The sequence below is a fragment of the Pristiophorus japonicus genome, chromosome 5 (assembly GCF_044704955.1).
Source record: "Pristiophorus japonicus isolate sPriJap1 chromosome 5, sPriJap1.hap1, whole genome shotgun sequence".
Classification (NCBI taxonomy): domain Eukaryota; kingdom Metazoa; phylum Chordata; class Chondrichthyes; family Pristiophoridae; genus Pristiophorus; species Pristiophorus japonicus.
Genome location: NC_091981.1, coordinates 29,008,848 through 29,025,906, shown reverse-complemented (window position 1 = coordinate 29,025,906; position 17,059 = coordinate 29,008,848). Strand labels below are relative to the sequence as shown.

Here is a 17,059-nt window from a genome sequence, read left to right as displayed (position 1 = left end):
TACATTGGGGAGACCAAGTGTAGATTGGGTGACCACTCTGCGGAGCACCTCTATTCAGTCCACAAGTGTGACCCCGAGCTTCCGGTCGTCTGTCACTTTAATTCTCCACTCCATTCCCTCTCTGACCTCTTTGTCCTCGGTCTGCTACACTGTTCCAACGAGGTTCAACGCAAGCTCAAGGAACAGCACCTCATCTTTCTTTTGGGTACTTTACAGCCTTCTGAACTCAACATCGAGTTCAACAATTTCAGAGTGTAGCCACTATCAATATTTGGCTCCCTTCCCACCCCCTCCGCCGAGCCTGTTTCTTTCCTTTTTTCTCCTTGTCTCTAATGGCAGCTAGTAATTATCCCGCCATTCACACCCTATCTTGATTAATGTTTTTCTAACGCCTGGCATTACCATTTGAACTTGGACCATCATCCCTTTTGTCTCTCTAATCTCTCCTGTCTTCCAACCTATCACAGACCTTCCCTTTTGTTCTTTTTTCCCCTCCCCCTTTCAGTGCTTGTTAAGAATCTGTTCTTTCCGAACACTTTCCAGTCTGACGAAGGGTCATCGGCCCGAAACATTAACTCTGCTTACTCTCCAAAGATGCTGCCTGACCCACTGAGATTTCCAGCATTTTCTGTTTTTATTCCAGATTCCAGCACCCGCAGTATTTTGCTTTTATATATTTTTAAAATGCAAGTCTTTCTTTCTGGAATTGCATCGGAATGGGTCAAATAATATATGGAGAGTGAGTGGAAGCTCAGAGGGTTTATAACCTTCCTATGAACCTGAGATTAATTGCTATTGTGTATTTTAGAAGAATTGGTTTCATAACACAGCTGAGCCCTTAATTATCTTTTCAATGAACACCTACTTTCGACCAGAAATCTGATTTTAAGGGTCTATTATAGAACCCATTCAAGTTTAACAAAAAATCCAAGTTACTGCTGAAAGTATGATTAAGTGGAATTGGAAAATCCTTCACAGTGCTATAATCTCCAACTTCCTCTTGGTCCCCTGCTGTGGTTAGTCTTATCATTTTCCCATAAGGGACGGGATATCACTCATGCAGGGCAGTGTTTTTAAAAAAAAATGTGGAGAAAGCTGTTACAGCTAGTGCAGAACAGACAAATCCATGTAGATTTGCAGCTTTCATCGACACTGGTGCATTGTGTCTCTGTGCTGTGTTCTACCGCTTCCTTGCCCAGGTCCCCTAGCTCCTTACCTCCAGACACCGTAACCGAGGGAACGGGTCAGTGGCTAAATGTCTCTGTTTTAACACCAGCACCTCTCTGTGATTCCGTTGGGGCTCGGATTTAATACCACTAACTACAGTCTCCAATAAATCTGTCCGTTTTACTGCTCTCCCCTGCGGTTGGGAAGAAACTGTTGCGGGTGATTCAACATTATTTGGAGAAAAATAAATAGAAAATATGTCAAGAGTGAGAATGATAAATAACTTTGTCATCGATCATTTTAAACCGACGCATTTTTATTTTTTATTCCATGAGCGTGTTTTATTTATCCATCTTTGTTGGGTCCCCATCTCCTCCTGTGTATATCAAAAATGTGTGTGTCCATCTTTTGAGCTGATCAACTTGAGGAGTGTCCTTGCACCCAGTGTTAGCCTCAAGAGTTCTCATGTTCACAATAATGAGGAATATGTACCAATCATTGGTGCTTTAAGCCAACAGCCAGTGCTCCAACACATGCACTGAAAATCGTGGAGAAACAAAGGGACCTTGGAATGCAGGTCCACAGATCCCTGAAGGTAGCAGGCTAGGTAGATAAGGTGGTTAAGGCGGCATATGGAATATTTGCCTTTAATAGTCAGGGCATAGAATAGAAGAGCAGGGAGGTTATGTTTGAACTGTATAAAACACTAGTTAGGCCGCAGTTGATTTACCACGTGCAGTTCTGGTCACATTACAGGAAAGATGTGATTGCACTGGAAAGGGTGCAGAGGAGATTTACAAGAATGTTGCCAGGACTGGAAAATTTTGGCTATGAGGAAAGGTTGGAGATGCTGGGTCTGTTTTCTTTGGAACAGAGGAGGCTGAGGGGAGACCTGATTGAGGTGGATAAAATTATGAGGGGCCTAGATAGAGTGGATAGGAAGGACCTGTTTCCCATGGCAGAGTGGTCAACAACCAGGGGGTTTAGATTTGAAGTAATTGGGGGGAGGTTTAAAGGAGATATGAGGGGAAATTTCTTTACCCAGAGGGTGGTGGAGATCTGGAACTCTCTGCCTGAAAGGGTGGTAGAGGCACATTTTAAAAATATTTGGATGTGCGCTTAAAGTGCCGTATCCTATAGGCTATGGACCAAGAGCTGGAAAGTGGGATTAGGCTGAATAGCTCTTGGTTGGCTGATGCGGACATGATGGGCTGAAATGGCCTCTTTCCGTGCTGTAAATTTCTGAGATTCTATCAGAGTGTCACGAAAGAAAGAAAGACTTGCATTTATATAGTATCTTTCACGACCACCGGACGTCTCAAAGTCAGCAAGTACTTTTGGACTGTAGTCACTGTTGTAATGTGGGAAATGCGACAGCCAATTTGCGCACAGCAAACTCCCACAAACAAATGTGTTAATCACCAGATAATCTGTTTTTGTTATGTCATCTGCCGTAATTTCTTCTTATGTGGTTGTGTCAAATTTATTTGTTTTGTCTTATAACACAAGCGTCTTGGGATGTTTTATTATCTTAAAGGCGCTATATAAATACAAGTTGTTGTTGTTTTTGATTGAGGGATAAATATTGGCCAGGACACCGTAGATAACTCCCTTGCTCTTCGAAATAGTGCCATGGGATCTTAAGGTCGCATTCTTCAATGGGATTGGAGATTGTTACCATCAACCAATCAGATCTGTTTTTAAGGGTTGGATTGTAGCTTGTTGGAACTTTGTGGGGGGCCTAAAGGCTGCTAAAATTGCAGACTTTACTTTCTCCCAACAGGTGTAAAACAGGCACAGCGATGACCAATTTAGCAGAGGAAGAAGCAATTCTGCGCTGAGCTCGGGCAGCTGCTAAATTTGGCAGGGCCTCTTATTCGGCAGCCCAAGCACACACACACAAAACGAGGATTTTATTTTCTCAGCTAACATACAGTTTCAGGCAGGAAGCAGTATAAATAACACAGAAGCAATACTATACTGCTGAACTAACTTGAAGATAAAGAACCACTTGACAACTCGACCCTTATCTCAGTGAGCACAATTAGCCAGTTTGCTTCGAGCGCACAATTTGTGGAATCTCTGTTTGATTTCAGAAGAGTTTTGACGACAAATCAGTCTCTACTTCAAGCGACTTCCAAGCTCTGCCTACATTTCCAGGCCTCAACGCCTTTTATAACTGAATTACACAAAAATTGGATCTTGGGAGAAAGTGACCATGGAATAAAAACATGCTTTTGGTAATTAATTGTCCCTGAAATAAAAATCCCTGACTGAAGCATTTTCAATTCTTTTACCCCATTTTATATTCACAAAGAAGCTGGCCGTATTAATCTGAAATTAATAAAATCTCTGGTTTCGCGTTCCACTGTATCACCTGTATTAAATGTATTTTCCATTCTGAATACCAACCAGAAAGAAAGAAGAAAGACTTGCATTTATATAGCGCCTTTCGTGACCACCGGACGTCTCAAAGCACTTTGCAGCCAATGAAGTACTTTTGGAGTGTAGTCACTGATGTAATGTGGGAAACGCAGCAGCCAATGTGCGCACAACAAGCTCCCACAAACAGCAATGTGAAAATGACCAGATAATCTGTTTTTTTTAATGATGATGATTGAGGGATAAATATTAGCCAGGACACCGGGGATAACTCCCCTGCTCTTCTTTGAAATAGTACCATGGGATCTTTTACATCCAGCTGAGAGAGCAGACGGGGTCTCGATTTAATGTCTCATCCGAAAGACAGTGCTGCACTCCCTCAGCACTGCACTGGAGTGTCAGCCTGGATTTATGTGCTCAAGAGCCCACATTTGTTGGTGCAACTGCCCCAAATGTTTGCAATTCTATAGCCAATTGTCAACCAGCCTCACATTCTGTCCCCAAATTGACCCTTTCAAAGCACTGACCTCCGTTAAACACAAGATTGAAGCCAGGTCTCTTTGGTTTGCTGGCCAGGCCAGTATTGGCCGCCATTTTTGATTTAAATGGACTGGACAGGACATATTTTTCACATTAGTTACACTGCCCAAGGCTGGATAGACAGAGCATCTGAAGTGCTATACTGCAGGCTGCTTGTTTTCCTTCTGTATTTTAAGAGAACACTGTGATAATTGAAGGAAGCAAATCCATTATTACCCCTTGCTGCAATGCTCTAAATCACTCATCGGGGAGATTTATTGTGATGGTTGTATTTCTGGATGACCTGCATGTGGGATACATCGATGATAGTATTCCCGTGTAATACACTTTCATTTCACACAGTAGTTGCCGAAGGCCATCTCTGTGTTGACCCAGGTGTTTCCAAACAGTGAGGGGGAACGGGGGTGGAAGTTCACATACAGTGCATCAGAGTATTAGGAACTCGAGCGTGTCCTGTGCATATATCATTACAGGCTACATGATGCTGTACTCGAGCGCTATGACCCCTTGACCTGGATGTACATTACACAAAACATATGTGTAACGGTTATCCTAGACTTGAAACATTTTGCTCATTGACTCTACAAACCTGACACGCACAATTCATACTTCAACTTTTTTTCCCCCTCTCACTGCTAGCCTGTGGTTAACCAATCACAAAATGTTCATATTTACTCGGTGTATGTCAGTGTCTGGGTGCAGTGAGGTAACAATGATATCCCCATGTTGGAGCAATTTATAGTTTCCTCCTGCGCCTCGAGTGCTCGCAGCTTGACTTCCTCGACTGGAAATGGCAGCACAGTGCAGTGCTAATGGTGGCGTGCAGTTTGTCAACTCGTCCAGAGGTTTTGTGTCACAGACTCCGTCCAAGCAGCTGTTGTTCACGTGTGAATATGGAGGTGGTGCCATCAGCCACACTCAGTCCGATCCTCAAAAATCTAGGCTGACACTCCAGTGCGGTACTGAGGGGGTGCTGCACTGTCAGAGGCGCCGTCTTTCGGATGAGACGTTAAACCGAGACCTATCTGCTCTCTCAGGTGGACGTAAATGATCCCATGACACTATTTTGAAGAAGAGCAGGGGAGTTATCCCCGGTGTGCAAATATCTCTCAATCAACAACAGAAACAGATTATGTGGTCATTGTCACATTGCTGTTTGTGAGAGCTTATTTGTGCGCAATATTGGCTGCCGCGCTTCCTGCATTACAACAGTATTACAACTTAATTGGCTGTAAAGCGTTTTGAGATGTCTGATGGCCATGAAAGGCGCTATATAAATGCAAGTATTTCTTTCTTTCTTTCTTACCCAATGTGCCACACATTCCATTTTCAAACCTGGGTCATGCATAAGTGACCAGCAACAGGAACACTAGGGAAGTTACCTACAGTTCCACAATAGCTGACGTCAATTTTCTTCTCCCACATTCCATCTGAATAATACGGCACAGACCAGGGACTGAACCAAGAACATTCCAGGTAGGGCTATTCCTCAACATGAAAGGGCAATCACTCACAAAGTGATTGTGAAGATTACTTTCCTTTTAAAGAGTTCCAATCTTCCTTTTGTAATCCATCTCACTCTCCAACCAAGGTTGTTGTGTTTGCTGTGTTTTAGGATTATATTTACCTTTTTTATTTTCCCCAACACGTAAATTGCCCAACAACAAAATGCCAGGTATTCCCGGTCTCAATGGGTGATTTTGCTCATTTCACTATCAATGGCAAGGTGACCAGAAATCTCTCAGCATTTGTAACTCTCCTTTACCAGTTTATTTGAATAGTCACTTACCCAGCACAATCGAGGAGAAATTCAGTCATTCAACTGTGCCGTGTACAATTGATGTGTGTAATGACTCGATGGCAATTGTGGAAAATTGCCATTTACAGGCCCAGCATGTAATATGAATTCCAGCAGAAGCCCAACAAAGACAGCTGGGTATTTAATTTATGGATTGTTAAACTCAATCCAATATGAACTAGATTACTGAGAAAGGTATTATACATTTTTGCACATAATGAGATATTATTTATCCTTCCTTATTCTATTACAGTGAATGTTATTTTAATAGATATTTTAATATGTATAGCCTTTAGAGAATGAAACTTAAATCAGCATAACAATTTTTCAAAAATTGACGGGTGAGAGCTGAAATCTTTCCATCTGTGTGAATCACCCAGGCTCAACCATTGCAGTTATCACACGGACTCCAGCCCACAGACAGCTTACACAACAAGAACCATCACTGCTGGCTTTCTCCGCTCCTCCACCATCACATTCTTCTTTTCAGAAACGCACTATTTTATCGTCTGTTTATTACAAAAGTAAATCACCCGAAGCCCCCACACTTGTTTTAGGCGGGCACCAAGGATGCCTGAGTATGGCCTGACAAAATATGACCTGGGACATATTTCTGGGGCACTTGAGGCAGTTCCTTCTTTGCCTGAAAAACGTGCACAGCAAGATCCAATGTCTGTCCTAATCTGTATCTCATATATTCAGTCTCATGTGCAATGATTTGTCTTTTTTATAAAATGAGACACTTTATTAATTAACTCACACTTGATTGTATCAAACATTGGACTTCTGTATATGAGGGTGATGATTTTATTAACCAGCCTCACCAGCCTCCCCCCACCCCTGACATGTCTGCGCTCCTCTAATTCTGTCCTCTTGAGCATCCCTGATTATAACTGCTCAGCCATTGGTGGCCGTGCCTTCAGCTGCTTGGGCCCTAAGCTCTGGAAGTCCCTCCATAAACCTCTCCGCCTCTCTACCTCTCTTTCCACTTTTAAGATGTTCCTTAAAGTCTACCTCTTTGACCAAGCTTTTGGTCACCTGCCGTAATTTCTTCTTCTGTGGCTCGGAGTCAAATTTATTTGTTTTGTCTTAAAACACTCGAGATGCCTTGGGATGTTTTACTATGTCAAAGGCGCTATATAAATACAAGTTGTGGTTGTGTGTATTTGCAGTTTGTGTCTGAGCATATTGTACATGAATCACCGCCTGGCTTCCTGCATTGTTCCATTTTCATGCACAAGTTCAGTGCTACATCATCTAGGCCCCTACTGTTATACTCCATGCAGTAGATCCTTGGGGCCTGAGCCATATTCTCCCGATAAGTTAAAGGTAACTCCTAACAGTTAATTTGGTAGTTACTGTGTAATATTCATGGCAAGCACAGTTCTGGCATGTGTTTGACAAGCTTACATTTGAAAAAAAAAGTCACTCCATTCCTTCTTGAAGGAATAATAACTCTTGACGTATAGCACTAGGCTTCTTTTATCATTGGTCTATACAGTTAAAAATAACAACTGCCTCAAATGCTCATCAGAAAAGGGGATGACAAGGCAAGACTAAACTATTGAACTCTCTTTGATGTATTTAATCTGTAACTCTATGGGCTCAATTTTCCCAGGTCATTTGTGCCATTTTTTTTGGCGTGAGCTGTTTTTTCTGGTGTATTTATTTTTTCAAATTTTCCCCCTGAGTTAGTTACGAATTTTCTAGGTGTGTTTTTTTTTTGACGTACAAGGGGACGGGGCATTCCCACAAGTCTGTTTTTCGCAGTTTGGCCAAAACCTTTCCTCCTAGGTCGGCGTATTTGGCCCTGAAAAACCTTCTGGTGAGTTAGCAGACAGCAGCGCACATTGACAAATCGGCGCTGAAAGACGCCATTGTTTTTAATCAAAGATTTTGGAAGGAGTAACGAACATTCTAAAAATCAATAATAAAGTTCAACTTCTTTTACCTGTCAACGTAGTAAATGGAAGTTTATTGGATTTCAAAAAAGGTTAATTTTTTCTCTTAGTCGCACGTCACCATTGAACGTCTTCAAGCAGGGCTGGAGGGTCATAACTTTGGCAGGCAGAATCGGCCCCGCGCCCGGACACACAATTGGGGCTCGGCTGGAAAACAAGCCTAGGGGGAGGGGGGAGGGGAGAGAGGGAGGTGCCAACTGATCGGAAGGCTTATGTATCGAGACCGGGGAGCGAGGTGCCACTCGGAAGGTTTCTGAAGACTGCAATGAGTTTGGGGAAGGAGGGGGAATGGGGGAGAGAGAAGGGGAGGTCACAAGACTGTAATTAGTTGGGTGGGGGGGGGGGAAAGAGAGAGAGAGAGGAGAAGTTTTAATAATCGAACAAATAATGAAAATGATTCAGTTTTAATGTAAAATATATTTTATTCAAAATTTAACAGTTTGTACTTAAGTTAACTTTAATAAAATTATTCTTGTATCAAACTTAAAAGTTTTCAGTTACGATCACTTACAAACTTTAAGATCATTTACAAATTTTAAGATCACTTACTAATAAACGTGTACATTTCCTAACTTACAAAAAACTTTTAATTTGAGAACAACAGCAGTTACAACAGCAGCAAAGAAAGGCTGAACCCATCTCTCCTCCACCTTACTCTAAGACCGCCTGCCGCGCTTGTTCTTGGTGACTCCACCCCCCCCTGCCCGCAGGCGGTGACGCAGTGTTTCTGGGGTTAGTACCAAGCTTATTATTTCTAACATCTCTGGTAGTGCGCACCTGTTGAGGGGAGGGGGGGGCGGGGGGGAGGGGAGGGGGCGGCAGGTGGCAATGTGGAGGGCTCGGCTTGGGGCTATTCAGAGGCTGGTGTGGGGATTGGAGTGGGAGTGGCAGTTGATTCTGTCATTGGGCGCGGGGTCTGGGCGTGTTCCCTTATTGCAGCAGCTAACTCCAACATACCGTCCGTCATATGCCCTGACAGTGTCTCAACGACCTGTAACATTCCCTCCCTCATGGTCAGTGATAGTGTTTGCACCATCTCTGACATTCCCTCCCTGATGTTCACTGACAGTGCATCACCTACCTGTGACATTCCTTCCCTCATGGTCACTGACATAATTTCCATTTCTCATGAGATTGCTGTTACTTCTCCCAGCAGTCCCTCTACCTCGTCACCCACCCCACTGATGGTATCCAGGAGTGATCGCGTAAGGTCAATGCTCTTCCCACTCATTACCATCATCTGAAGCACATCTGTTAGATCCTGCACCTCAGGAGAGCGTGGTCCAACACTCTGTCCCCTCCTCCCCACGTGTGTGGCTCGCACCCCAACACTGGGACCCGCAGCCTCAGAAGGTGGGACCCTGGGTGTGCCTCGCTGCACCACACCACTGGGACCCGGAGCCTCGGACATTCGGAAACCATGCAATGTCCCACCAGCACTCAAACCACTAGTGACGGAAGGGGCTGTCACCACAATGAGCGGTACCTGCTCCAAAGTCAGTAAAACAGTGGGGGCTTCATTCAGCTCCATCCCCTCCCCCTCACCCCGATGTTCTTGGTCTGGAGGGTTAGATTTGAAGATGTTATACTGTTCAAGCTGGTCCTTGTCTGAATTTTCTTCTGCATCGTCAGGGTCAGCCTCAAGTTCTGCAAAATATTACAGAACACAGACAAATGGTTAGCAGCAGAGGAGGGTGTGTGGCATGAGTAGGCTCTCACAGTGCAGGCCAGACAGCAGACTGATTTGAAGGACCACGATGAATGATAGCACATTGCATCAATCGAAGCGTAGCTGACGGAGACATCTCCAGGAACTGAAGCATAGCTAGCCCACGCAGTACTTAACATTTCGCAAAGCCGGACTGTGGAATTTGCAGGACTTGCCCTCTCCCTTGAGAGTGGGCCCAGCTTGTGCAGTGGTGGTTGTTTTTCTCCAGGCAGGACCCATCAAAGCAGCGACCCTGTCTTCCAAGTGTGTCAGTGGGTGCAGATTTGCCGGGCCTCCTCCTGTTCGATTTCTTTCCCTTTTATTGTGTGCCACTTTCCTCTGCAAAGATGAAAATATAACTTTTTAGAGAAGGTGTCTTTCTGCTGGGTGGGACATATACAGATGGTCACATTTACAATTGCAATTGCATTGAATAAATGAAAATATTACTTACACTAACTACTTGACCAAGTTCCTGCCACTTCTTTTTACACTGGCCTCCAGACCTCGGGGTGGTCACCATTGCACAGAAATCTTCTACAACTTGGTTCCAGCATTTCTTCATTTATTTGGGTGGAACTTTTATGTGACCTCTGCTGGTGTCCAGCTCCGGCCATCTGTTCTCAATCGCAGTAACTAGTGCCTCCACTTCATCCTGTCAGAAATTCTTGGTCCTTGCACCGTGTTGCATCTTGTACTGCTGCAGCTCTGATTTTTCCAATGCTCTCACACAGCACTCCTTCTCTCACACACACAACTGGCTCTTTAAAAATGGCCGATTGCCAACTCAGAGCTGTACTGCACATGCGCATGTCCATTGCAACCACGTCAAAAACGTAACTTTTCTTTGTCACGCATGCACAGGAGGTGCGGCATCGTTTTTTCGGCACAGACAGCAGGCTCCACCCCCCGAGGCGACTGGACACGCTGCGCGGCGCCAAATTTGAATTATAGATCGGGGAAACTTTGGCAAAGTATTTCTGGACGAAAAAAATGGGCGTAGCTCTTGCACTATGCCAGAAAACGGGCTTGGGCAAAATTGAGCCCCATGGTTCATTTCAGTTATGACCAAACAAGGTTGTTTCTTCACAATAAGCAGAATCTGCATGAACGCATTAATGCTCCCTTTGAAAGCTGTATTGCACTTTATAAACTGACACAGCCCATTCATATAGACTGAGACTCTCCCCCATTCACACTTTATAAACTGACACAGCCCATTCATATAGACTGAGACTCTCCCCCCCTTCATACTTTATAAACTGAGACTCTCCCCCATTCACACTTTATAAACTGACACAGCCCATTCATATAGACTGAGACTCTCCCCCCCCCTTCATACTTTATAAACTGACACAGCCCATTCATATAGACTGAGACTCTTCCCCCCCCCTTCATACTTTATAAACTTTCTGGGCTATGTGTGAGCTTAAATTAGGGAGTGTCAATGGGCTGCTCTTCTTGACGGAGCATCACAGCTGATCAGGGTTCATCTTTTCAGCAAAGCTCATTGAACAGTGATTGGAAGCAGCGACCCTGGTTGATTTTTTTTTCCTCCCTGTTTTCTTTCCAGGCTCAAGGACGCTGAGACTAATAATTGCACCTTTCCACTTTTCACCCTGTTGCCTCCAAGTTCGAGCACATTCATTGCTGCACTACCTGTGATCAGCTGACTCAGGACAGAACCATGGATTTAACCTGGCATACTCCACGATGGTGTATTTCAGTCCAGCGCAACAGTCAGTAAAGCATTTCTGTTCAAGGCAGCAATTTGGTCGAACTCCAATGTGAATGGAGTCACCTAGTGGCTCTTGGTCCCTGGGTGGGGGGGAGCAGTGACTGTTGACCCCTGGGGGGAGCTATTGGGGCAGCACAGTAGCTATTGAACAATGGAGAAATCCCAATTGCTATTGAGCTATGGAAAGGTTGGGGAGCCCAGTAGCTATTGATCCATGGGAGGCGGAGCCCAGTAGCTGTTGAACCGGAGGAGCGGGAGGTGGGAAACCCAATAGCATTTGAGCCTTGGGGGGCGGGGGCATTGGAGCCCAGTAGCTGTTGGGCCATGGAGGGAGCTCAGTAGCTATTGGTCCATGAGGGGTGGGGAGGGGAGGGAGCTCAGTGGCTGTTGGGCCATGGAGGGAGCTCAGTAGCTGTTGGTCCATAAGGGGTGGGGAGGGGAGGGAGCTCAGTGGCTGTTGGGCCATGGAGGGAGCTCAGTAGCTGGTGATTCATGAGAGGTGGGGAGGGGAGGGAGCTCAGTGGCTGTTGGGCCATGGAGGGAGCTCAGTAGCTGTTGGTCCATGAGGGGTGGGGTGGAGAGGGAGCTCAGTGGCTGTTGGGCCATGGAGGGAGCTCAGTAGCTGTTGGTCCATGAGGGGAGGGAGCTCAGTGGCTGTTGGGCCATGGAGGGAGCTCAGTAGCTGTTGGTCCATGAGGGGTGGGGAGGGGAGGGAGCTCAGTGGCTGTTGGGCCATGGAGGGAGCTCAGTAGCTGTTGATTCATGAGAGGTGGGGAGGGGAGGTAGCTCAGTGGCTGTTGGGCCATGGAGGGAGCTCAGTAGCTGTTGGTCCATGAGGGGAGGGGAGGGGTGGGAGCTCAGTGGATGTTGGGCCATGGAGGGAGCTCAGTAGCTGTTGGTCCATGAGGGAGGGGAGGGGAGGGGAGGGAGCTCAGTGGCTGTTGGGCCATGGAGGGAGCTCAGTAGCTGTTGGTCCATGAGGGGTGGGGAGGGGAGGGAGCTCAGTGGCTGTTGGGCCATGGCGGGAGCGGGGGGAGGGGGGGGGTCTTCACAGTCTCTGTAAAAACATGGCAGTGTTCTACAAATCCACAGTGCCCACAAAATTTTGAAGATCTTGCTCTGAATCAGTCTTTTGTAGTTTCTTTGTTCGCAGTTGTTCATCTTTAGTTGATGATTGTGACTCTGCACCACCTTCAATGCAATATTCTCACTGGGATTTGCCCACTTCTTTGCTCAAGCTTCCACCACCTACACTTACAGATTTGCATTGAAATAAATATTTATAGTACTACAATTTCAATGTGTTCATGAAATTGAAAACCTTTCAAAGCATGTCACAGTTTACCCCTAGCTTTTCCTGTTTCGATCATTTAAGTTTCAATTTTTACAATCGTGATTTATTTTGAGGGTGGGGAGGACAGTTATTGTATCCCTACTCTCAGTGATCCGCGTGTTATTCCTTAATGTAGTGTTCACTGCGGCTCAGTGGGCAGCACTCTCACCTCTGAGTCAGAAGTTTGTGGGTTCATAATCTAACTCCAGGGACTTGAGCACATAAATCTAGGCTGACACTCCAGCGCAGTGCTGAGAGAGTGCTGCACTGTTGGAGGTGCCGCTTTTCGGATGAGATGTTAAACCGAAGACTGTTCTCTCAGGTAGACGTAAAAGATCCCATGGCACTATTTTGAAGAAGAGCGATATCCTGGCCAATATTTGTCCCTCAACCAACATCACTAAAAACAGATGATCTGGTCATCAGCACATTGCTGTTTGTGGGAGTTTCCTACATTAAAACAGTGACTACACTTCCTCCAAAAATATTTCAGTGCCTATAAAGTGCTTTGGGACGTTCGTTGGTCATGGAAGGCGCTATATAAATGCAGGTCTTTCTTTTCTTAATGAAGTATCTTACTCTGTTCCCCCACTGACAGGCCTATGGTACAGTTGTGCTTAAACATGTAGCAGTAACAAAAATATAGGTTGACGGGGATAGGGATAGGAGGAGAAAGGGGGAACGAATAGGAAGTACCTGGGAATTGTACTGTTCAAGCAGGAATCAGCTAGTGGACTGAATATTGCTCGTATACAATCCTGTATGTGACTGCCATCTGCTGTTGCAACTCACTGGTCACAGGCACTATGCTCAGATTTGTCTGATGTGAAAAATAATCCCATTTACTGATTTCTGGATCTATATTTTCAATCAAGTAAATGAGACACCTTGCACTTATATCATGTTCACCCACATTAAAGTGCATCTTAAAGTCTTTCACGAGGCTTCATTATTCGCTTTCTGTGGGTACATTACTATGGTAGAGGTTTGGAATACAAATAAACTGTGAGCAGATCTGCTAGACCTACGTGCACGCACCCATTTTAAATGCTAAAGTGGGCGATATCCCCAGGAAAGCCTGAACAGAATATCTGTAACACCAGTTGTTTTAATAGCTTTAATTACTTGGTGGGGGGATACATTCCATTTACAGTTCTCACCTTCTATGCTGAGGTTCCTCTTTAATAAGATCAGCGAGATAAAGGATTGTTTGTTTTTCTTGCGAGTGGCATTCTTCTTTGAAAGCTCTTGTCTGCAAATGATTCCCGATCAAAGCAAAACACATTTTCCAAGCCCGCTAATATGCATTTATTGGACAATGTATGCAATTTGGATTCTTTCGTCAGGCATTATTTATACTTTGCATAAATATAGAGCAATGGTGTTTTGGTGACCTTTATCGTCCTGTATAATAAACAGTTGTAGATATGACCAGCCTGATGACGATGGAGCAGCGGTCAATGTGATTTTTAAGTGAATTTTTTTTTAAGATGCACTGCCATAGTTTGCAGTTAGCGCTTGACTAAAAGTCTGATTTAGTTGGTGCACAGGTTACACTTCCTGTGACAGAAGCTGATCAAAAATCCAAACTGACCGCAAAACTCAGTATCCTTTCAGCTGACCTGTTTGGAATTAAGAAAGATTGTGACTTTTTAAAAGTTTTCTTGTGGGTCTCAAGTGATTGACAATTCAAAAGTTGCAATGGGGAATTCTCTGGTCGTCACTCAGCCCTGATGTAACTGCCCGCAGGGGAATGCTTGTTAAAGTGGCATTCGGCTCTTGAAAACACAGAGTAGCACCATGCGATATGGTTTTGCTTCTAGCCTCCAAAGGCAAAGTGCGAGCACTGTAAAATATAAATGTCAAGCTGACACCATCAGCTCTGCTGTGCAGCTGGGTAATGTGCACCCATTTCTCAGTTGACATCAGTGCCCAGAATTCCACTTTGGTGTGAATGGGGAGCACCAGCACATTATGCTGTAGAACCGCTTCAAATAGAAGCACAAACAGGATTTCGGATTCACCTGGTGTGCAGTCCTCGTTCTGACCTACAGGTGGAGCACTTCAGTGGCACAACCCTTCCTCTGGCCATCAGTTCCCCCCCCCCACCCCCCCCCCCCCCCCCCCTGCCCCAATCCACCTCACTCTGGTTAAGCACTGATGTTGTCCCATCTGCTAACTTCGAAAAGAAAGACTCTCAATAACTTTAGCCTCTAGGGAGGAAGCACTGTGCAACACAAGGGGAAAATAAGCTTACAGCCATTTAATTTATACACATGCAAAGCCATCTCAAATTTTAAATAAAATCTGTCTGTCTCTGTGCCTGGTCCCTGCCACCTGTCCAATGCCGGTTGCAGCCTGTCGAATGCCGGTTACAGCCTGTACAATGTTGGTTATCTGACAGGGATGACAGTTGATCAGTCAGTATTAGCGGGTACTTTCCACAAATGCAGATTGATTTCTGGAGCCGTTGCTCATGTAAAACACTGCAGTTCTTTCTCCCCTGGTGAAGTTGGAGTGATATTTCTCGCGGTAAACTTGCTCTCCGTTTGTCGTGCAGTTTCGCCTGGTGGTGAAGACAGCCCTGAAGCTGCTGCTGGTGTTTGTGGAGTACACGGAGTCGAATGCACCGCTCCTCATCCAGGCCGTCACCACAGTGGACCACAAGAGGGGTGAGTGTCATTACTTTATTTATACTCAAGACACGTGTCACTGCTCAATCATTTGGCTTCATATTTATAGGAGTGTTCCATTCTTTGTCAAAAACTGTCAGCAGAGTGTCCATTGGCACCACTGTGTCTGCTGATGAGTCAAATAAAGTCTATTTACTCAGCAGACTGCAAAGCAACCAGTCTTTATTTACTCAGCAAACAGAGTCTACTTAAACAACACACAACAACATCCACAGAGTCTACTTAAACAACACACAACAACATCCACAGAGTCTACTTAAACAACACACAACAACATCCACAGAGTCTACCTAAACAACACACTACAACAGTTCACAGAGTCCACTTAATGAGTTTCTACAAAATACAGAACACCTTACCGAGATACAGTCACTCACAGCAGCATGGTCTCCAAGCGTGATTGGCAGAAGATTTACCCAGTCATCGCCATTCTGGCCAGGAATAGTGGTGTCGCTCTATGCAGCCTTCTTTGTCAAATACAGTCAGAGGCCTTATTTCCAACAATGCCACCGTGGACAGGATTGCAGCAGCATATAAACAAAAGGGCTGCACAGAGAATAGCAGCAATAGTGGACAAATTTATTCACTGGCCTTTTTCATAGTTTTGTCTTTTTAATCAAGTTACAAAGTCCCACGTTTTGAATGGCAAAGGGGAATGTTCACCTGTCCCAGTGATCAGATCCTAAATCTTACAGTAGTTTCAGATGTCCAGATTTGACCAGCTGGGATCTGTGTGCGTTCAACATCATCTGCTCCATGGAACGAACTGCCACAGCACAGGCTGTGTGAGACTGCACTGTTCAAACATCATTCTCTTCCCTTAAAAGCCTCATTGAGATTGGTTATACAGCAGCGAGTGCAATGGAAGGGGCAGATTAAATATTAGGCACCGAAATTCAAACAGTGATTTCTCTACATTAGTGTCACTCTTGCTCTGAGCTGCATGCACTGCAATCCTGTAAATGAAGCCGTGCCAGACTGTTCATTCAGCTCTACAGCTAGAGAGACAATGGAGGAACTTAGTTCATCTCTTCCCCATAAGTACTGATTATCGCTACTTTGCTTTAAGACACCAAGATCTATCGTATCCCAGGATATTTCTGATGGGTGTCACTGTTTTAAAACCAAATAACAACCTCTGTGTGGTGTTTCTTCTGGTTGCTAAAAACTACTGCAATTATGAACAAGTTTTGCCGAAAGGTCATCGACCTGAAACGTTAACTCTGTTTCTCGCTCCACAGACGCTGCCTGACTTGCTGAGTATTTCAGTTTTTACTGGAATTATGAAATCAGTTTCTCCTGTTTTATACGCGCATTGACAATTTCTTTGTTTGCCTTTCGTGACCCAGTGTTGCTCTGGCTGGAGGATGTTCACACTGCGGCCTGTAGACCTCTGGCTATTGACCCGTGAAAACCCAGAACTTATGAGTTTACTCACTGCTTTATCCTGGTTGAGCTTCAGGGCCTGGGGATTTGAGAATGTTTAATCTTTTTTGTATTACACCCAGATTTGTTCATACCAGCAGCTTTGGTTATTTGGAACATGGATCCAAACCTGACAAGCTATAATTTACTCTTGGCATCACTCCCAATGCCAGCAGCATTGCTGGGTGACTGAAGGCCTTTAATGCACACGCCCTGCTTGTCTCTCGCATGCTGCCAAACTGCTATGCAGGGAAAGTGAGTTCTGTGCGTAACTGTGTTATTCCGGGATAACTGATACTGAAACCAGCAAGCGT

The 17,059-nt window shown here is 44.9% G+C and overlaps 1 protein-coding gene across 8 annotated transcripts in view; it reads left to right on the top strand.

Annotated features, from left to right (window-relative positions):
• Positions 1-17,059, top strand: part of fhod3b (formin homology 2 domain containing 3b) — a 679,123-nt gene that overhangs the window by 461,761 nt on the left and 200,303 nt on the right. For all 8 annotated transcript variants that reach the window (XM_070880475.1, XM_070880473.1, XM_070880474.1 and 5 more), the window contains exon 7: positions 15,188-15,299. In XM_070880475.1, coding sequence (XP_070736576.1) covers positions 15,188-15,299 — 112 coding nt within the window. The remainder of the gene's footprint in view (positions 1-15,187; positions 15,300-17,059) is intronic.